General features: G+C 45.2%; 1 protein-coding gene across 1 annotated transcript in view; it reads left to right on the top strand.

The window, feature by feature from the left end:
* The first annotated feature begins 238 nt into the window (after positions 1-238).
* The window catches only part of LOC141272140 (urotensin-2 receptor-like), a 31,012-nt gene continuing 8,162 nt past the window's right edge, over positions 239-23,088 (top strand). Inside the window, exon 1 of the mRNA XM_073682501.1 lies at positions 239-1,447. Within this exon, the coding sequence (XP_073538602.1) occupies positions 309-1,394 (1,086 nt within the window). The 5' untranslated portion in view covers positions 239-308 and the 3' untranslated portion in view covers positions 1,395-1,447. The remainder of the gene's footprint in view (positions 1,448-23,088) is intronic.

The raw sequence follows: 23,088 nt of genomic DNA, 5'->3' as shown, positions 1-23,088 counted from the left end.
AAGTGCAGTATGAGAAGAGAACAAACGAGCAGGCGGGGGGTGGAAAATGTGACACAAAGAACAAATGATGGATCAAGAGCCGAACAAGAGCTAGACACAAAGGAAGGGACAGAACAAGGGATCTGTAAAGTAAGAAGATAGAGAAGGATGGAGAAGATAGTGAGGGAGAGCTGTGCTGTCGTCACCACATCTCTCCTCCCCCTCCCTCCCGTTGTCTCCCTCTCTCCTTTTCAGTTTCTAGCTATTGAGAAACCTCAATCTTCTCCATAAGACGGTCCCTTCCCCGGGCCGGCTGCTCTGACACGCTAATGGAGCCCAACTCCTCCGGCCCGGGGAACTTTTCCAACCTGGACCTTCGGGGGTACAGCATGGAGGAATTAATTATCACGGCAACATTTGGTACCATCCTATCCCTGATGTATGTGGCTGGAATGGTGGGCAATGTGTACACCTTGGTGGTCATGTGCCACTCCATGAGGTATGCTGCATCTATGTACATCTCCATCATCAACCTGGCCCTAGCGGACCTCCTCTACCTGTCCAGCATCCCATTTATCGTCTGCACCTCTTTTGTCAAAGACTGGTACTTTGGGGACATCGGGTGCCGTATTTTGCTTAGTTTAGACCTCTTTACCATGCATGCCAGCATATTCACCCTCACTGTCATGTGTACCGAGAGGTACATGGCAGTCACCAAACCTCTGGACACGGTCAGAAGGTCCAAGGGCTATCGAAAGTCCATGGCCATTGCCGTGTGGGTGCTATCTCTTCTTCTCACCTTGCCAATGATGATCATGATGACCCTAAGAGAAGTAGAGGGGAAGGGGGTGAAAAGGATGTGTGCCCCAACGTGGAGTGAGGATGCCTACAGGACTTACTTGACGGTACTCTTCAGCACCAGCATCATGGCACCAGGCATGATCATTGGCTACCTGTACACCAGGTTGGCCAGGACTTATCTAGAATCTCAGAGGAATCCCATCAATAAGAAGGAGAACAAGAGGTCCCCGAAGCAGAAGGTGCTAATCATGATCTTCAGCATTGTCCTGGTTTTCTGGGCTTGTTTCTTGCCTTTCTGGATCTGGCAGCTAATCCGACTTTACGACATGTCCCCTCCACTTTCCTCCCAAACCCAAAAGTGCATTAACTACCTGGTCACCTGCTTGACCTACAGCAACAGCTGCATTAACCCTTTCTTGTACACCCTGCTCACGAAGAACTACAGGGAATATTTGAAAAACCGTCACAAGAAGTTTTACAGGTTCACCTCCTCCTTTAAGAAAAGAGGTTCCCACCTGCATTGTTCTTCCTGGGGTCGCTCCATGTCCTCCAGCAATCAGTATGACTATGGGTCAGAGTCTATCGGCATGACATGTGTCAGGGACATCAAGTGAGGAGGCGCTCATCTCCGGGTTCAGCAATGGCTGCAGGGGGCCCTCCGACTCTGGTAAGTAACAGCAGGGCAGCATGGCCTTTGTCAAGATATTTTAACCCCTCCGCTGCTGCCTGCTCATAGCTACTGATCCTTTTATGATTGCACAATAGATAGCGAGGGGAACCTACCAGAATGTTTGATTTGTGTGTAACTCTTACATTACCATAGACAAAAAAGAGGCATGAACTTAAATTTGTGCAGATTATTTATTGGTTGCTGTCCCTTTTAGAGAATTGATATTCCATAGTAATAACTTTGCTTTATAGTAAGTCTCCCCTTTCCTCAGAAATTCCCCTAACCAAAGATCTGTGCATAGTAAAAATTTGAGGACTTATCACCTTTAAGTGAGGCTTCATATTTTCAGTCTCCCATAGAGACCCTACTCATAAAATAAGTAGCAAGTAAACTGGGAGTTCCACTTTAATCTTCCAATATAGTATGGAAATAACAGCAATGGGTCCATAGGATGGGAAGGTAATAAACCTCAACCATCTTTACACTCATGACCTTCATAATAGAGGCCACGGGGTCAAATATGAGGACTTTTCTCCTAAAGTAGAACATGGCCAGCGGTCACTAAATAATACTGCTATAAGGAACAGAAGTAAGGCTATGTTTGCATCTGCATAAGTAGGGTCTGATAGGAGCCTCCACCGCCAATTATGACAAAAAATGTGTTCTTCGTGGTGGCCTTCATTTTAATGCCTCTTTTAGCATTAAGGCCACCTTGAAGTAAACCTGTCAGGCCCCATTATAATATACGGAGTCCATTGGTTTCCTTCATGTGCAGGATCTGGCACTCTTTTTTAGTTTCTGTAAGTGGGCAGGAAAACAGAAATAATAGCTTTGGTGTGAATGAAGTCTAATTCTGCCAAAAAGTGTCTAAATAATATCGCTACACAGTGCTGAATAGTACAGTGTTGTACATGTAACAGTAACAAAAATAATATGACTATCAATGTCATGAACTAGGATTTACCCCACGGTGTCATTTGATCTTTGAAAAACAGTCCTGTCAGTGTCAGGTAGGAGTGGTAAAGCAGTAATGAAATCAATGGTGGCCTTAAAGAGCATCTGTTACTTGCCATAAATAATTTTACTTGGTGTAAATGCTGCTTTTCTCCTGAATCCAGCATTGTTTTTCTTTTGCTCTTGAGCCTCTCCATTCCTGAGATATGGCCCTTTCTTCCATCTATACAAATCAAGACTTGTTGGCCAAGTGGGGGTGATCCCTAAGAAGACGCCCACACAGAAGAGATAAGAACCACACTCACTTGGCTAAAAAGACTAGATTTACATACAGAGAAGATGGGGCCATATCTCAGGAATGGAGAGGCGCAGGAACAAAAGAAAAACAACGCCGGATTCAAGAGAACAGCGGCATTTACACCAGGTAAAAAATTACATATTTATGGCAAGCGACGGGTCTTCTATAAAGAAAATTCTGGACAAATCAAGTCTATGCAGAGTCTTTAATTTACGGAAAAAATAGAGGTTCTGACCTACGAATCCCATCACCACTTTTGATACTACCAAACGGAAAAACCTAAGTTCCCATTTTACCATAAAAATTTCAGTTCTTCTGCAAAGGCTTCTATTTCCATTGGGCCATAAGGATGTTGATGAAGTTTGGTGCTGATACTGGTCTTGGGTTTTGTTTAGGTGTGGGAAAATTTTTAAATCAGGACTCTATACTAATCCTTATGGGCCTCCTTTTGCCCACAGTGAAACATCATGATGGAACAACTGTGTTAGTTTGATGGAGACCTTCCATGGTAGAACAGACTGGAACAAATGAGAGATCTTGGTTAATTTTGACTTATGAGGGGCATGCTTGGTAAGAAATGGTGTCACTGACATGTTTAAGCTCTCAGTTGACATTGAGACCTACATTACTACCTCACTTTAGAAACCCCATTAATGCTGGACTTCCATACAGTGAAAACTCCTCAGTAGATGACCTCTTTGATAAGACTCCAAATATATTAACCACTTTCTTTGAGAAGACCACACTTCCAGAGAAGCATGTTTCAACGGGTGGTGGCCTCAAAAGAGGTTTCACGGGTAGCTTACTTCCTACATATTGCATCACACCTCCTTCTATTGGTTTTTATAAATTTCCTCTACTTGATAAAACCCACCCACCATCTGGTTCCAACATCTTGAAGTTCTTCACCAGAACATGTCTTAATATCTGCGAAGAGAAAATTCTTCACGTCTTTATGAATCCTATTTGTTTCAACTTCCAAGCCAAGGAATATTCCCAGGGGGTGTTGTCATCTTCTGATTCATCCTCCAGTGCTATTGGAAGGTGAGGAGGAGCTTTAGGTAGAGAAAGAATAGAGATGGGCGCAGGATAATTTGGCTATTGACTGGGAGGTGGCTTGTAGCAGTATAAAGTTCCTCCAATTGTTCTTTCCACAATGAAGATAAAGAAAGGTCAACATCTGTCCTTTAGATAAATTACTGTCACTCTATATTCTGACATTCAAAATGTGAAGCAAACCAGAGGACACCTTTTTATTTTATCTATCTATCTACTTATTATCTATTATTTATCTATCATCTATGTATCTATCATCTATCTATCTATCAATTTCTATCACTACATCACTGTGGCCCTATACTCCAATTTGCCATAATTTTAATATCTTCTTCCTAATTTTGTGTCACCCCCTTTACTGCCAGAGCAGCTGTGACCCAACGAGGCCTGAGCGCCATAAGATAAGAGCTCCATAAGATCCTTACAGGTGTCCTGCAGTATCCGGTAGCCTGTCCCTTATGTTCTGTGTGTTGCTCGGTGCAGCCTCCATAGATCAGAACTGATTTTCCAGCACATCCCACTGATGATCGATGGGACAGAGATCTGGGGAATTTGGAGACAATTTGTCATCTTCATCTCTTTGTCACGTTTCTCAGACTATTCCTGAACATTAATGTAAAAGAAAATAAGATTTGTCAGGGTGCCTTCTTCCATTGCTCCATGGTCTGTTTCTGATGCTCCTGTGCCCAGAGTAGACACTTTCAGGTGCCAGCAGTAAGGATGGGCACTCTGACTGGTCAGTATTCAGCTCTATACACAGCAAATTTCCATGTTCTGCGTGTTCAGGCATCTTTCTATCATATGCAGTACTAGTCAAAAGTTTGGATACAGCTGTTCATGCAATGGTTTTCCTTGTTCTTATTGGAATGTGCACATTGTAGATTCAGACTGAAGGCAGCAAAATGCACAAAGGAATATATATGGAAACAATGAGTAAAAAAAAATAAGTGCTTAACAAACCAGAATACAATCCTGCTCATTGTTATTGGCACCCATGAAGTTTAAGCACATAATGTGGAATATCTCCGGAGGAAACTGAATCACGTGAAACAGTTTTTTGTATAGAGACTTGTGTTAAATACAAAAGAGCAAATGATAAACCATAATTTAAAACCAAAAACAACGGGAGGGAAAAATAGAAAAATCTAAAGCTTGTTGTGTCCCTGGTATTGGCACCTTTACATTAATTTAGTATGGAAACACATTTTGACTCGTCTGTGGTAAATCACAAAAGAGATTCACCTGTGATTAACTGTCGCTGCCCATGTGAATGGGCACCGACAATGAATGATGACTTCAGTGTTTTAAAAAGCCACATGGCAGGCCGTCTTCCTTTGTCACAATGGTGCGGACAAAAGAGCTGTCGGAGGACATCAGAACTGCTATTATTAGCAGACACAAGGCTTCCAAAGGGTATAAGGCCATCTCCAAAGACCTTGGTATCCAAGTTTCAACAGTACGCAATGTTATTAAGAAGTTTGCCAAGCATGAAACCATCAAGAACCTCCCTGGACTAGGGGGAAAGAAGAAAATTGACAATAGATGTCTTTGAAGGTTGGTGCGAATGGTAGAAAAAGCACCACATCAAACATCCAAAAACCTGAAGGCCAACCTGGAAAAGTCTGGGGCCAAGGTTTCAACAAGTACCATATAAAAGTACCATAAAGTACTAAAGCAAGCAAAGCTTTATAGGTCAAGGCCAAGGAAGAAACCATTGCTGAAGAAAAGACATAAAAAGGAACGACTGATCTTTGCCAAAGAGTACCTTGACAAACCACAATCCTTCTGGGAAAATGTTCTGTGGACAGATGAAACAAAAATAGAGCTTTTTGGCAATGCAAAGAAATAGTTTGTTCAGAGACGGCGCAATGAAGCTTATAAGGAAAAGAACAGCTTACCAACAGTTAAGCATGGTGAAGGATTCATAATGCTGGGGGGGTTGCTTTGCTGCACCCTGTACTGGAGGACTTGACTGTATCACAAGAATCATGAAATCAGAGAATTATCAAGATATTTTAGAGCGAAATGTCCTACCCAGTTTAAGAAAACTTGGTTTGAGTCGAAGATCATGGGTCCTCCAGCAAGATAATGACCTAAAGCACACATCCAAAAGTACATAGGAATGGTTGAAAAACAAAAAATGGACTGTTTTAAAATGGCCAGCAATGAGTCCTGACCTCAATCCCATTGAAAATCTTTGGGATGAGCTGAAATCTGCCATTAGGAAAAAGAACCCTGCAGACTATCAAGAGCTTGAACAAACTGCAAAGGAAGAGTGGGAGAAAATTCCAACTGAGATGTGCAAGAAGCTTATAGATGGCTACAAGAAACGTTTGGAGGCTGTCAGCAATGCCAAAGGATGTGCAACCAAGTATTAGGGGTGCCTTTATTGCTGCACATGCTGTTTATTCTGTTTCTTCTTTGAAATTGCAATAGGTAAGTTGAAAACAATGTTTTATTGTTGTATTACTTTGGACCACTAATTAAAAAATCCTGAGGATATAACTGTGGTACATTTTCATTTCTTTCTGAAGATATTGTACAGTCTATGAAAAAATGAAGGGCTGCCAATGATGGTGAGCAGCACTGTATGTGTTCACCTCAAATTCCTCACAGTTCCCCCCTTTTAATCTGATGACAGCTTTAAAGAAGTTGTCCGGTACTTTTTTTAAATTGCCCAATGTATTCAGCATGTGGGCATAAGTATATTTGTAAATACCTGGTGTTGCTGATAATGCCTGTGAGCGGCGCTATCGGTGGCTGCTCACAGGCATCACATGACCCTGCGCTGACGTCATGTCAAGTGAGGCATGGGTCCCCGTGGTGGCTGCTGGGTTGTGGGTGGGGTTATTCCACCACGTCACGCCCAGCATCCACCACGGGCTTTCCTAATGAATGGGGAGAGGCAGAACGCGCGGTGGATATCGGATGTGATGCAGGGGAATAACCCAGCAGCCACCGGTGGAACGCGGAAGAGGGACCCTGGACTTGTCGTGACGTCAGCGAATGTCAGCGCCGGCTGCAGCCGGGGGTCACGTGATGCCTGTGAGCGGCCACCGATAGCGCCGCTCACAGGCATTATCTGCAACACAAGGTATTTACAGAGATACTTATGCCCACTTGCTGAATACATTGGGCAACTTAAAAAAAGTACCGGACAACCCCTTTAAACCCTCTTTCTCTCCGGCAGCTTCATTGGGTCGTCACAAAAAATGGCCTCCAGTGAACAGGAGAAGGTTTCTACATGCGTAGTACCCACAGTGAACTATGGAGGGGATGTGTAAGGGACTTTTCTGATGATTTCTTAAATATTCCCGTCACATTACCCAGCATGGCCATCACAGGAGTCTGCAGCGACGGCATCCCATCTGATCTACGTTTAACAGGACCATCATTTGTGTTGCAGCAGGACAATGACCCAAAACACCTCCAGGCTATGTGACGACTGTGTGACCAAGAAGGAAAGATGTCGTGGCCTCCACAATCACCCGACCTCAACCCAATGGAGATGGTTTGGGATGAGTTGGACGCAGAATAAAGGCAAAGCAGCAACAAGTGCTCAGCACCTATGGGGACGTCTTCATAACTGGTGTAGGCCATTCCTGGTGATGACCTGATTAAGCTGCTGAAGAGAAATTGGGGTGTAAAGCCGCCACCAGAGTAAAAGGGGGGTAGTCTGAGGAATTGAAGGTGTAACACATGTTCTGTTTGCTTCACACCTGTTTCTTTACTCCTTGTTTTATTTCCTTCGTGGTTTTGCTGTCTCCAGCCTGAATCTACAATGTTCACGTTCCAATAAGAAAAAGGAAAACTATTGCATGTGCATTGACTTGTACTGTATATCAGTATCATAAATCAAGATCTCTGCTTGCAGCCCGTGAATGAGAAAATCCCTATTTGCTTTCAGAGACTGAAAATGTGCCAGGACCTGGTACTTCTCACAGCTGAGGGTTTGTTACCATTGTATACTGTCTAAATTGTATCAAACTATCAGGACAGGAAAGATTTGCCATACTGATGTGCCCACAGTGGATTTAATTGTAACAAACCTTCAGCTGTGAGAAGTGTTGGGTCTATACTGGTAAACATGAATGTTCCCATTCACTGACAGCAAGCAGAGAACTGGGAAATGGTGAAGAACTGGTATACAAAGTATATTAGAAAGTTAGAAAACGTTTCAGAATACAATGATCGTGGCCACAGTTATCTTGCTATAAGTTTGTTTCTTCCTAGAATGCAAAATCTCTCCAGCAGCCGTCAGTGTTACTATTCTAGAAGTGTCCGTGTGCGAGGTGGATCAATTAAGTGAGCGACAACAGGTTTATAGATATACCCGCTCTATAAATAACCTGCCTTCCTGCCAGTCATCTGTAGTTATACAGCCGGGATCTTCTGGAATTTATTGCAATGGGAGACATCGAAAATCCATGGATTTAACTACTTCAGTGCTTATCACACTAGACATAACAGATAACTCTGCCCACTTACCCCCATGTGGGGCCCGGGATATGGAAGATCTGTGGAGGGGGTATGAAGGGGTAATGAATATATGGGCTTATAATTTCATTTTACAGATCATGCTAGGCTGATAGGGAATTACTAGATAGATAGATGGATAGATAGATAGATAGATAGATAGATAGATAGATAGATAGATAGATAGATAGATAGATAGATAGATAGATAGGAGGATAGATAGATAGATAGATAGATAGATAGATAGATAGATAGATAGATAGATAGATAGATAGATAGATAGATATGGGATAGATAGATAGATAGATATATGGATAGATATGGGATAGATAGATAGATAGATAGATAGATATATGGATAGATAGATAGATAGATAGATATATGGATAGATAGATAGATAGATATGGGATAGATAGATAGATATGGGATAGATAGATAGATATGACTAGCCCAGGGGATGGGGATGACTCGGTACCCGGGCCTTTGCCTGGCCTTGGGGATGTCGCGGTGGTCGGCTCCCGGGCCCGTACCCTGGGGTCACTCTTTAAAAAGGAGGATTGTTTGTTAATTTTATGAAAGTTCGTGACACCACCTGTGGTTTCTGGTGAGAATCACCAGCGCTGCGGCAGTCCACTGAGGCCGGTGATAAGGCAGCTCTATGGTATAGCTCCCCACAGGTGGAGCTAGGCCTCAGGGCAGCGTACGGAAAGGGGGATGCAGGAAAGGCGAGACCCAGCCGGGTCAGAGCAAGAACAGGGACAGACACGATAGTCACTTCAGTACCTTTTACTGATGGAAATTCAGGCACGTCCCGGAGCACTGTAGGGTGAAGGGTGCATATCAGAATCCTCCCCAATGAGCGGGTGTAGGGCCTCCTATTTCTTGCCTCTGCGAAGTAAGTTTCTGACCTGCCTGGAGCTAGGCCTAACTTTGTCTCTGTCCTGCGCTAGCTGACCTTGTGGTAGGGCCTTTTCTTGGAGTACACACTCCTCAGCTTGCGGGGCCTATGTGTCTCCAGGCTCTGTTACGTATCAGCACTTTAGCGATCCTGGGACCTGTAGTTCTCCAGGGATTCCGGTTATGCCTTACTGGGTCATAGAGATCCCGAAAGCTCGGACCCGGTGTCCGGTATATGTTTCGGGGTGAGCTGGGTAAGCTCCTCTGCCCCCTATGTACTAACTCTCCACTCGCCTTCGGCCTACTCGGGCCCTCACTAGGCTATACACACTAACGGCAGCTTGCCGCGCTTCACCGATCTTAAGGCGCCGGCACACCTAAAGCTCACTATTCTGAGCTACAACTGAGTCTTGGTCTGGATGAGCTCCACTGCAGGCTAGCAATTGCAGGAGCTGGAACAGGCTCTGTCCTCTGAGGTAACTCTTCTCAGACTGTACTAGACTCAACTGCTAAACCAGACTGAACTAGACTGAACTGCCCGGCTCCACCTTCCCTATTTATATCCCTAACAGGCTCCCTCTGCTGGTCTGAGGTGGAAGGTGGAGATGTGTGAATGTTTATGGGGGCCTCTTGTGGAGGAATCCATCAATGCACTCTTGTAGGATCTGTGATACCAAGCGCAGCTGGGCGTCACATTCCCCCCTAGCAAAGCTCAGCACTCCCGGGCTGAAGTACATTTTATAAAACAATAGGAAACATGAACAATCTTCCCTTTATGGGAGGCACCAAGTTTAAACGTTGCATAACAATATAAACGAATACAAAGCGTCCTCAGAATTCAAGTCTCTTGTGGTGAGGTTCCCAGACAGGATGTCCATCTCACAGGGTACAGTACTTGGTGGTTGAGGGACCTGTCCCAAACCCTCAATGTAGGCCCTGGGGTGGCTGCAGGGCATGAAGATCCCGAGTTGGACCTCCAAGAGAGCCACTCCAGACAGGTTTTCCTTCTGAGGTCACCTAAAAGGGGCACTCCAGGGAGTGCAATTATATACAAAAAGCGTTTTTGGGGGCTGCACATAGTCCTCAGCCACTCAGTTCTTTATGCAAACAATAAAGGAATTAATAAGGTAAAGTGTCCATGTCACTTGAACTGTTCAATAATAAAGCAAAGCACAAAATAATATACATATGCATGAAAACACACAATAATACAGTACATTACAATTTAATACCCCAGGGGTAACTATCTACATTTTCAGAAATTTGACTATTTTACTGCTTGTACCTGACAGGGGGTTGACCTCGCGTGCTACTTGTTGATCTGCGTAGTACCGGGATGCGTGAAGTACTAGTAGGTGCACTACCTCCCAATATGTCAGTACTAGGTGTGGAGGGGCTACAAGGCTGCATTGACCCCTCTACTCGACTGGCAAGCATACCATTGGCTGGGCCTTCTTGCTCTGTTCCAACCGGGGATCCTTCTTCCGGGGATTCTGCTTGAGCAGGCTCTTCTGCTGCACTTATAGGTTCTTCTTGCTGTGGGTAGAAGGTGATTACAGGGATGACTACTGCTCCTCCTAGTTGAGGCCAATCTGCCGGGAAATCTCCTAAGTCAGTGTGGATCACTGCTTCTTCAGGTTCCTCCGGTTTGGTGAGAGGCACTTCTTCTTGGGGTTTTAGTAGGTCTGGACACAACTTTAGGTGGTCCCTGGACACTGTTGCAGACGTTCTTCCTCCATCTCGACTGATTATGCAGGTCTTCTTATTATCGAATCTTGAATTCAATACAGTGTAGGGTTCTTTTTCCCATTGGTCATCAAGTTTGTGGTTTCGTCTTTTCCTTTTCAATACTACTTCACCAGGTGTGAAGGGTTCTGCGGGCGCGTTTTTGTTGTAGTGCGCCTCCTGCTTTTCTCTCACTCGAGTGAGACTGTCCTCGACACAGGCTTGCACCCTCCTGTACTGCTCCTGTCTGGTCGTGTCCCAGTCCTCAGTGGTCATTTCAGCTTCAGGCTCAACAACACCAAGCTCCAGATCCATGGGCAGCTTTCCTGGCCTTGCCCGCATGAGATATGCCGGAGTACAGTTGGTGGAACTTACTGGTATATGATTATACAGATCTAACTAGGTCAGGTAGTAGGTCTGGCCACTGATTTCTCTCCTCAAGTGGTATGGTCTTTAGCAGGTCGATGATGATGTTATTCATCTTCTCACAGAGACCATTGGTTTGTGGGTGGTACGGTGCAGTTCTTATCTTCTTACACCCGTAGAGATGGCAGAACTCCTTGAACAACTCAGCCTCAAAGGCCGGGCCTTGGTCCGACAGCACCTGCTCAGGATAACCATGGGGTCTACAGAAATATGCTTGGAACGTCTTTGCTGCTGTCTCTGCCGTCAGGTCTTTGACGGGGGCGACCACCAGGAAACGTGAGTAGTGATCCACCATGGTCAGAGCATAAGAGTACCCTGACCTGCTGGGGGACAGCTTGACATGGTCCAGGACCACGATCTCCAGGGGCCGAATTGTCTTGATGGGTTGCAGGGGTGCCTTCTGGCTACTGTAGTCTTTTCTTCTAAGGCCACAGGGTCCACAGTCCCGGCACCACCGCTCAATGGAGCTGCGCATTCCTACCCAGTAGAATCGACACTTCAGCAGGGTATCTAGCTTTTTCCAGCCAAAGTGCCCCACCTGATCGTGGTAGGCCTCCAACACAATTTGGATGTCTGTCTTGGGGACCACTATCTGCCAGACCATCTCATGGGTTTTTGGACTAACGTACCTCCGGCACAGCTTCTCACGGTAGAAAAACAGCCGGCTTCTCTCGTTCCACAGCTGCTTTGCTTGCAGGGACGCGTCTTTTTCCAGGGAGGAACCTTCTTGGGTTATCAGCTCCTTAATGCGGCTGACAACCGGGTCACTGTCCTGGGTCTCTTTCCAGCTGTGGTGAGGCAGGGGGTTTAACGTCATTCCACGCTGCCTCCTGGAGGCTCGTTGCTCGTGGATCATCCCATTCCGGTGAAAGGCAGGTAGCTCAATCTCTTCCAGGTCATCCACTTCTTCTTCTGTGTCTGATTGGTGAGGCATCGTGGACAGGGCATCGGCGTTGGCGTTCTTGCGGCCTGCCTGGCATTTAATTATGAATTGATAATTTGACAGCCGAGCCATCCATCGTTGTTCCAGTGCTCCTAGCTTAGCTCTTTCAAGATGGGTCAAGGGGTTGTTATCAGTGAAGGCAGTGAACTTACTGGAGGCTAGATAGTGCTTGAACCTTTCAGTGATGGCCCAGACCAAGGCCAGGAACTCCAACTTAAAGCTGCTATAGTTCTCTGGGTTCCTCTCAGTCGGCCGGAGCTTCCTGCTTGCGTATGCGATCACCTTCTCTTAGCCATTCTGCTTCTGACTTAGGACAGCTCCCCGTCCTTCGTTGCTGGCATCAGTATACAGCAGGAACGGTTGGCTGTAGTCAGGGTAGGCCAGGTTCTCATCACCTGTCAGGCTCTCCTTCATCTCCTGAAACGACTCGGCTTGCTCCTTACCCCAGTGGAATGGGGGATTTCTGCCTTTGGGGGACTGCCCTACCAGGAGGTCTTGCAGAGAAGCTGCTTTCTTGGTGTAATCTTTTACAAACCTCCGGTAGTATCCTACTAGTCCCAGGAACTGACGCACCTCTTTGAGGTTCTTCGGCTCCGGCCACTTCTGGATGGCAGTGATCTTCTCCGGGTCAGGTGCTACCCCTTCCGGACTGACAATGTGCCCCAGGTACTGTACCTTTCTCTTGAGCAGGTGGCACTTTGAGGGCTTCAACTTCATCCCGTACCAGGACAGTGACTCAAATACCTCTGCCAGGTGCTTCAAGTGGTCCTCATACGTTTTGGAGTACACTATCACGTCATCCAAGTATAGTAAAACAGTCTCAAAGTTGCGGTGTCCCAGGTAGCACTCCATCAATCTCTGGAACGTTCCAGGGGCATTGCAGAGTCCAAACGGCATACTGTTGAACTCGCAGAGTCCTATCGGGGTAGTGAAGGCCGTCTTCTCCCGATCCTCCTCAGCCACAGCTACTTGCCAGTACCCACTAGTGAGGTCAAGGGTGGAAAAGTAATTTGCAGACTTTAAGACAGCTAGGGACTCCTCTATGAGTGGTAAAGGGTATGCATCTTTATGTGTAATGCGATTTACTTGTCGGTAATCTACACTCATTCTCATGCTCCCATCCTTTTTCCTAACTAGCACTAGGGGAGCTGCCCAGGGACTACAACTATCCCTTACTACCCCGGCCTTTCTCATGTCGTGCAACATTTCCTTAGCCTTCTGGTAGTGTGCTGGTGGTATAGGCCTGTAACATTCTTTGATGGGTGGATGGTCGCCTGTGGGGATATGGTGTTGAACCCCCTTAATCCTCCCGAAGTCAAGTGGATGTTTACTGAACAACTGCGCATATTCTTGAACCACCCGGTGTACACCCTGTTTCTGATTGGCAGGAGTGGTGTCTGTCCCAACATGGAGCTGTTGACACCAATCCTCCACCTGGGTTGCAGGGTCATTATCCTCCACTTCATCTGGTGAGGTTAAGGACTCCGCCTTGTGAATGCAGTTGTTATTTACAGCATGTAATTTGGCAACAGTGGCATAACGTGGCAATCTGACCTCGTCTTCCCCACAATTGAGAAGACGGACGGGCACCCTCCCATTGCGTACATCTTCCACTCCTCTGGCGGTTAAGAGCGTGGGTCTGTGCTCGGAGCAAAAGGGTTCTACTACCGCCTGGTAGCTCTGTCCTCTAAGACCTACAGCAGCTCTACACCAGATGAGCATTTCACTCATTGGGGGAATGACAATGGGTATGGGGTCCGTCACCCGCACATTACCGATTTCACCTTCTGTTAACCTTACTTGCTGTTGGTACATCAGGACTCGGATCTCCTTCTGCAGTGCCCTCCTCTGTCTTGGTCTGGCAGTGTCAGCTATCTGTTGGAGCAAGAACACAACTTCTCCCAAACAGTTACCAACAATGTTAGTGCCTAGTACCATATACGGATTGGTATCATCAGGATTAGTCTCTACTACAATTAGCCCCTGGTCCTTCAGCTCCACTCTCCCCATCTTTACTGTCACATTCTTAACCCCGATTAGGTTAAGGGGGAATCCATTTGAGGCATAAACAGAAAGATTTGGAGCTGGAGGACGTAGGTCGTCCATGGACCAGAACCTCTTGTAGAGGAAGTCAGGCATTATGGTTATAATCTTTATTATTTTTTTTTTTAATAATAATCTTTATTTTTATATAGCGCTAACATATTCCGCAGCGCTTTACATACATTATCGTCGCTGTCCCCATCGGGGCTCACAATCTAGATTCCCTATCAGTATGTCTTTGGAGTGTGGGAGGAAACCGGAGAACCCGGAGGAAACCCACGCAAACACGGGGAGAACATACAAACTCCTTGCAGATGTTGTCCTTGGTGGGATTTGAACCAGGACCCCAGCACTGCAAGGCTGCAGTGCTAACCACTGCGCCACCGTGCCGCCGTTACCTGAGATCCTGTGTCCAGCAGAGCGTGCGTCGGGATGCCGTCCAGCACAATGGACAGGAAAGGTCTTCCTCCGACGAACCTGTTGCACCAGTCTGAAGGGCCTGGGGAATTTACTCCTGGGTGTCGGCCCTCGGCCCCAGGGTTTTCTCGTTTAAAGGACAATTCTGGGTGGTATGTCCAGACTTGCGGCAGCGGTAGCAGGTAGGGCCCTTCTGTGGACGGCGCTGCTCACTGATCCTTGTAGAGGGTGGTGTTGTCCTCCTCCTCCTTCGCATCCAGGGGACATCCTCAGGGCTATCGGCTAACAGGATTTTCCCTCCTTCCTCGGGCTCCGTCCGCAGCTGCAGAGCACTCAGCACAGTGGTCAGGGTTTTGCTCAACTGACGCACTTCAGAGCGCAGACTGTCCAGCTCTCTAGGGAACGTTGCTGGAACCTTGGCTTCAGCAGCCACTGGGGAAAAGGTGTGTGTAGCAGGCACTGGGGTAGCCCCACCCTGGTAACATTGGATGGCATTTGTTTCCAGGGGCTGCGGTCCTTTTATAGCCATGTCCTTAAGATTGTCAAAGGTGGCATCTGGATGATCCAGGGACCACCAACGCACAGTCCTGCTCTCCTCTGGAGACCTCAGTCCCCGGACAAACTGTTCCTTCAGCACTTTGTTTTCATTTTCGATGCTGTCGGACTAACCTGTTTCAGAGCCCGCAGGGCCCCTTGTAGACGCCAGGCATAGTCCCGAACATTGTCCTCCGGCTGTTGAGAACAGTTGTAGAACCTCATCCGGAGGTCCGCCTCAGTATGATCCTCAAAAACAGTCTGTCGTTTTTTAAAGATTGCGGACACTGACTCCTGGTCTGCGGCTGACCATGTTTCCACTTCCCGTTCCGCAGCACCAGTCAGTTGTCCTAATACAACAGCGGCCCTCTGCTTGCCTGTCATAGAGTACATATCTAAGATACCGCATATCTTCCGTTTGAATCCAGACAGGGTATCTGGTTTGCCGTTGTACTGGGGTAGCCACTTTGCTCCAGGAATGTACGGTAAAGTTATGGGAATGACAGGAGTTACAGGCGCTGCTGGTGGAGCGGCCGCTTCGGCCTTCTCGGCGTCGGGCGCGGGTTGAACATCAGGGCCGTTAACCGGTATTCCGGCGTTGTGCTGTTCGTCGGACGTTCTGGCGCCCCCCTAGCGAACCGTGGCCTACCTTCTTTTCTTTTCTTCCGGTAGGCCGCAGCTCCGCAGGTGACGGTCGTCTTCAGGACCTTGCGTCGATTGGGTCCTACGTCAGAGCGTTCAGCGACGCTCCTTACAGGACCTGGCGCTTCCTGGTTTGACGTTGAGGCGTAGGGCGTGTCCGGGGCTTCGCGCTCTTTTGCAGATACGCCCCTCAGTTTCCCGCGGTTACGCCCTTTTCACCACAGTCAAAACACACAGTTTTTAATTAAAGGCGCACAGTACCCGGTGGCAACGGGCATAACACTCCGTCGTTGCAGCGGGCATGGAAATCCTGTTCGTGACGCCAGGAAAGATGACTAGCCCAGGGGATGGGGATGACTAGGTACCCGGGCCTTTGCCTGGCATTGGGGATGTCGCGGTGGTCGGCTCCCGGGCCCGTACCCTGGGGTCACTCTTTAAAAAGGAGGATTGTCTGTTAATTTTATGAAAGTTTGTGACGCCACCTGTGGTTTCTGGTGAGAATCACCAGCGCTGCGGCAGTCCACTGAGGCCAGTGATAAGGCAGCTCGATGGTATAGCTCCCCACAGGTGGAGCTAGGCCTCAGGGCAGCGTACGGAAAGGGGGATGCAGGAAAGGCGAGACCCAGCAGGGCCAGAGCAAGAACAGGGACAGACACGGTAGTCACTTCAGTACCTTTTACTGGTGGAAATTCAGGCACATCCCGGAGCACTGTAGGGTGAAGGGTGCATATCAGGATCCTCCCCAATGAGCGGGTGTAGGGCCTCCTATTTCTTGCCTCTGCGTAGTAAGTTTCTGACCTGCTTGGAGCTAGGCCTAACTTTGTCTCTGTCCTGCGCTGGCTGACCTTGTGGTAGGGCCTTCTCTTGGAGTACACGCTCCTCAGCTTGCGGGGCCTATGTGTCTCCTGGCTCTGATACGTATCAGCACTTTAGTGATCCTGGGACCTGTAGTTCTCCAGGGATTCCGGTTATGCCTTACTGGGTCATAGAGATCCCGGTAAGCTCGGACCCGGTGTCCGGTATATGTTTCGGGGTGAGCTGGGTAAGATCCTCTGCCCCCTATGTACTAACTCTCCACTCGCCTTCGGCCTACTCGGGCCCTCACTAGGCTAGACACACTAACGGCAGCTTGCCGCGCTTCACCGATCTTATGGCGCCGGCACACCTAAAGCTCACTATTCTGAGCTACAACTGAGTCTTGGTCTGGATGAGCTCCACTGCAGGCTAGCAATTGCAGGAGCTGGAACAGGCTCTGTCCTCTGAGGTAACTCTTCTCAGACTGTACTAGACTCAACTGCTAAACCAGACTGAACTAGACTGAACTTCCTGGCTCCACCTTCCCTATTTATATCCCTAACAGGCTCCCTCTGCTGGTCTGAGGTGGAAGGTGGAGATGTGTGAATGTTTATGGGGGCCTCTTGTGGAGGAATCCATCAATGCACTCTTCTAGGATCTGTGAAACCAAGCGCAGCTGGGCGTCACAGATAGATAGATAGATATGGGATAGATAGATAGATAGATAGATAGATAGATAGATAGATAGATAGATAGATAGATATGGGATAGATAGATAGATAGATAAATAGATAGATAGATAGATAGATGTAAAAAGAACTGACCAGCACATCCTAATGTGAACAGGTGCAAGCTGTAGAAACTGAATAAGATATATAAAAAGAGAGCGCAGCAACACTCCATTATGGCCAAAATACATAAAGACAATAAAAACGTTTGATTTAAACTGTGTTATTACTCAATGAGCTTTACTTACAAAAAACTGAGGTTCTTAGCGCATAGCCCATTTAAATTGTAAGTGTTTCAGCCCAGAAGTGACATGTTCTGTCCAGAGTTATAGGCTTGTAGCCCAAGAGAGGCATGTAGGCAGAGTAGTACCCATCAGATGGGAGGTCACCTTGCAGCGGTTGATGGGCGCACATGAATTGGCCAATTTATGCGCTAAGAACCTCCGTTTTTTGTAAGCAAAGTTCATTGAGTAATAACACAGTTTAAATCAAACGTTTTTATTGTCTTTAGATAGATAGATAGATATGGGATAGATATGGGATAGATAGATAGATAGATAGATAGATAGATAGATAGATAGATAGATAGATAGATAGATAGACAGACAGACAGACAGATAGATAGATAGATAGACAGACAGATATATAGATATGGGATAGATAGATAGATAGATAGATAGATAGATAGATAGATATGGGATAGATAGATAGATAGATAGATAGATAGATAGATAGATAGATAGAAGGAAAGATAGATAAATAGATAGATAGATAGATAGATAGATAGATAGATAGATATGGGATAGATAGATAGATAGATAGATAGATAGATAGATAGATAGATAGATAGATAGAAGGAAAGATAGATAAATAGATAGATAGGAGGATAGATAAATATGAGATAGATGATGATAGATAGATAATTGATAACAAATAGATTGATATGGGATAGATAGATAGATAGATAGATAGATAGATAGATAGATAGATAGATAGATAGATAGATAGATAGATAGATATGGGATAGATAGATAGATTGATATGGGATAGATAGATAAATAGATACCTAACCAGTAGATATATGATAAGAATGAGATAGACAAGACGTCCGCTATCTCTCAGATGGAAAGTATTGCGCTGCAGCAGTAAAATACAACGATCTCGGCCACTTTCCTGCTGAGCGACTGCTGATCAATAAGAAATCTAATAGGATTTTACGCCTCTTCAACTTTTTCGTCTTTGCTTAGTGAGAGGAAATGTAGACATCTCAGTGTCAAAGGCGGTGAGCGATAGACGAGAGCTGTCATTCTGTACAATATAAAGGGCCAGAAACCCCCAAAAATGAAAAATACAAATAGCCATCTGTGGGTTGTTATGTGGATGTAACTTAACTATAAAAGTCCTTTCCCCTGGTATACTAGCACGGCAGGTACAGAACATAGAAAACTACAAGGATCGATAGATAACCTGAAAGAGAAAGGAGAGGGAAATACAAAAAGCCCACAGTGAACACAGTGTGTACCAGTGGTGACTTGGTGACCAAAAGCCTCAGCTCCGGAAGTTCACAATGGCTGACTGGTTGCATCTTCCGGTTACTTTTGGAGGAGAAACTTTTCATAGTATTGAAATACTGTGTAAAATAGGAATATTCATGAAAACATGGTAGTTTCTGGACATAGAGGCTGCTAGTGACCTGCAGAGACCAGTACAATGTGAAAGTAAGTATATGCAAATTGCCTCTTCAGGGAAGAAGAGGACTAGAACTCTATAGAGCCACAGCAAAGATCCTACAAGTCACTGTCGAGTGTCGACCCTTTAACGAGCCTTGCAATATGATTTAGGATAAAAGCCAAATCAGCATCTTAAGTAAGTATAGTAAGAGGTCACAGGATTGTCTCACCAGACAGGGGATCTCACAATAGAGGGTCCATTATCACTTTCTAGCCACATGAATAAGACATGCTTTATCGCTTAGGGAAATCTCAGGGCAGGGACACACTGTGAAAATTTCTTCCAAGAAACTTACAGCTACTACGTCATATGAAGGTTTATTGTTCGCAGAGAAAGGAACAGATAACAGCAAATCCTCCCTCTCATACCCTGATCCATGTCTGAAGAATCTCGAGTATCGTGTGACTTACCAAGCTCCATGACTTCTAAACCACTGGATAACCAGATGAAGGACACCTGACTCGATCACCATTGATGATCAATAAATGACTAGATCCTCAGCCAAGAATACAAAACCACATTTCATGATAAGAAAATGGATTCTGCTGACTAATTTCACACCAGGGACCAAATATTGGATCACCAGATGAGAGGCAAACCTCTTGAGCATCAAGGATGCCAGCTGGATTGTCAAGGATGACCAATGCACCACCAGATATGGCTACTAGATCATCAAGAAAAGCCACTAAATCCATTGTTTGCCCAAATTTGCATACTGTTGACCAATTAAAGTACTTCATCATCAAACAAAGGAAACATCAAACAGTCAGCATGGATGACTGCAGGGAATCGGCAGACAAAAGGACCAGTTCATCAACAGAGAGTGAGCCCTAGAGCAGTGGATTACTAGATGAGTGACAAAGCACGCAATCATCAAGGATGCCTACTGGACTGCCAAAGATGACCAATATACCACATGATTGGCAGGAATGGATCAGTTTGTTAACAGAGAGCCAGCACTAGAACAACGGATCACTCTCTGTTAACAAAGAGAGAGAGACAAACCACATGGTCAGCTTGAATCACCAAAAAATGATCACTAAACCATTGTATATTAAGACCCCATTGTCCAGGAACAACCAATTTTTCTAAACCAAATACTGGATCACCAGATGATAGACAAAGGACTTAATCATCATAAATTACTTCTGGATCACCAAGGGCGACCATTAAACCATCACATGATCATTGGGGAAGGACCAATCAGTCAGCAGGGACTACTGGATCACCAGATGACAGACAAACCACTCGACCCCAATGTATAACTTCTGGATCATCAAGAATAAGCTATCAGAAATGGATACCAGATCCACCGAGAAGAATACTAGATTACTTTCATGACAGATTTAGATCCTGCTGTTCAAAACATCCACATGAGCTAAGCACTAGATCACTAAATGAAGGACAAACCACTCCATCACTGTGGATGACTACTGGATCACCAAGGATGACCAATAAACCATTTGATAATATTTGAACAAAAGGGAAGGACCAATTTGTCAAGTGGAAATAAGCACTGGATGACCAAATGGAAAACAAGTCACTAGAGCATTATGATTGACTGCTGGATCATAGAATCATAGAATCATAGAATGTAGAGTTGGAAGGGACCTCCTGGGTCATCTGGTCCAACCCCCTGCTCAAAGCAGGATTCACTAAATCATCTCAAACAGATGTCTGTCCAGCCTCTGTTTGAAGACGTCCATTGAAGGGGAACTCACCACCTCTCGTGGCAGCCTGTTCCACTCATTGATCACCCTCACTGTCAAAAAGTTTTTTCTAATATCTAATCTGTGTCTCCTCCCATTTAGTTTCATCCCATTGCTTCTAGTCTTTCCTTGTGCAAATGAGAATAAAGATGATCCTTCTACAATGTGACAGCCCTTGACATATTTGTAGACAGCTATTAAGTCTCCTCTCAGTCTTCTTTTTTGCAAGCTAAACATTCCCAAATCCTGCAACCGTTCCTCATAGGACATGGTTTGCAGACCAGTCACCATTCTGGTCGCTCTTCTCTGAACTTGCTCCAGTTTGTCTATGTCTTTTTTAAAATGTGGTGCCCAAAACTGTACACAGTAGTAGTAGTACTCATAAAAGATGAGCAATAAATCATCAGATATAGACACAGTATCATAGACAAAGGATCAGTTTGTTAAGAGAAACTAACCACTGGACTGCTAAAAAAAGAAGAAAACCACTCGATCACCATGACTAACTGCATGATTACCAACGATGACCAATTAATCATCAGATATACATAAATGATCATGGAGAAAGGATCAATTTATCAAGAGGAACTAAGCATTAGATGACCAGGTTGGAGACTAACCACATGATCACCGTGAATGACAAAGAAATCATCAAATATAGATATATTATCGTGGGGAAATTGCCAATTTGTCAAGAGGAACTAAGCACTGTATCACCAGATGACAGATAAACCTCTTGATCACCATGATTGACTGCTGAATCGCCAAGACTGTCAAATTCTCATAATCATGGAAGAAGGAACAATTTGTCAACATGGACTACTGGAAAACCATGTGAGAGACAAACCACTCAATCACCAAGAATGATCATAGGATGACCAAGAATGACAAATAAACCATAAAATTAGATATGGACGCTATATTCTCAGAAGAACATAAACCACTCTCATAATCAGAAATGAATGCTGCTGGCCAATTTGTCAACAGAAACTAAGCAAAGGATCACCAGATGAGAGACAGGACACTCAATCATTATGACTGATTACTGGATCACCAAGGATGATCAAAAAATCATCATGATCATGGGAAAAGGACCAATTTAGCAACAGGGACTACAGGATTACCAAATAAGAGACAAATCACTCGATCACCATAAATGACCACAGGATCACCAAGGTTGACCAATAAAAAATCAGATATAGATGCTAGACCCTCACAGAAGAATACAAAACCACTTTTATGATCATATATGGATCCTGCTGATCAATTTGATAACAGGAACTAAGGACTGGGAGACAAGTCAATCGATCACCATAAATGACCACAGGATCACCAAGGTTGACCAATAAGCCATCAGATATAGAAGCTAGACACTCAAAGTAGAATCCAAACCCACTTTCATGATTAGATATGGACCCTGCTGACCAGTTTGTCAACAGAAACTAAGCAACGGATCACCAGATGAGAGACAGGACACTCAATCATTATGACTGATTACTGGATCACCAAGGATAATCAAAAAATCATCATGATCATGGGAAAAGGACCAATTTATCAACAGGGACTACTGGATTACCAGATAAGATACAAATCACTCGATCACCATAAATGACCACAGGATCACCAAGGTTGACCAATAATCAATCAGATATAGATGCTAGACCCTCACAGAAGAATACAAAACCATTTTCATGATCAAATATGGATCCTGCTGACCAATTTGAAAACAGGAACTAAGAACTGGGAGACAAGTCAATCGATCACCATAAATGACCACAGGATCGCCAAGGTTGACCAATAAGCCATCAGATATAGAAGCTAGACACTCAAAGAAGAATATAAAACCACTTTCATGATTAGATATGGACCCTGCCGACCAGTTTGTCAACAGCAACTAAGAACAGGGAGACAAGTCACTCGATCATCATGACTGACTGTTGGATCACCAATAAGCCATAAGGCATGGACATATGATCAGTGTGATCATGAGTTGAAACTCAGGCATCGACCCTACAAATTTATAGGCTTCTTGAAACTTCTGTTACTTACATACAGGAAAGTTTGATGCTGCATGTTCCCTATTGCTTAAGCTGTATTCTTTGGGGTGTACTTACTTTCCCATGTTGGAGGTACTGATTTTCTGATTAGAGATCTGGCTGCTGTTACTGCACATATAGGATGGTTATGATCACGTTGTCACTGATATAGATATTTCCAGCAGCAATAATAACTACGAACACAACTTCCGAAGACTTTCTATGAAT

Source organism: Phyllobates terribilis, unplaced genomic scaffold, assembly GCF_046119375.1.
Source record: "Phyllobates terribilis strain yellow unplaced genomic scaffold, ASM4611937v1 Scaffold_5__5_contigs__length_657084704, whole genome shotgun sequence".
NCBI classification, from domain to species: Eukaryota; Metazoa; Chordata; class Amphibia; order Anura; family Dendrobatidae; genus Phyllobates; species Phyllobates terribilis.
This window is presented reverse-complemented; position numbering and strand designations above follow the sequence as displayed.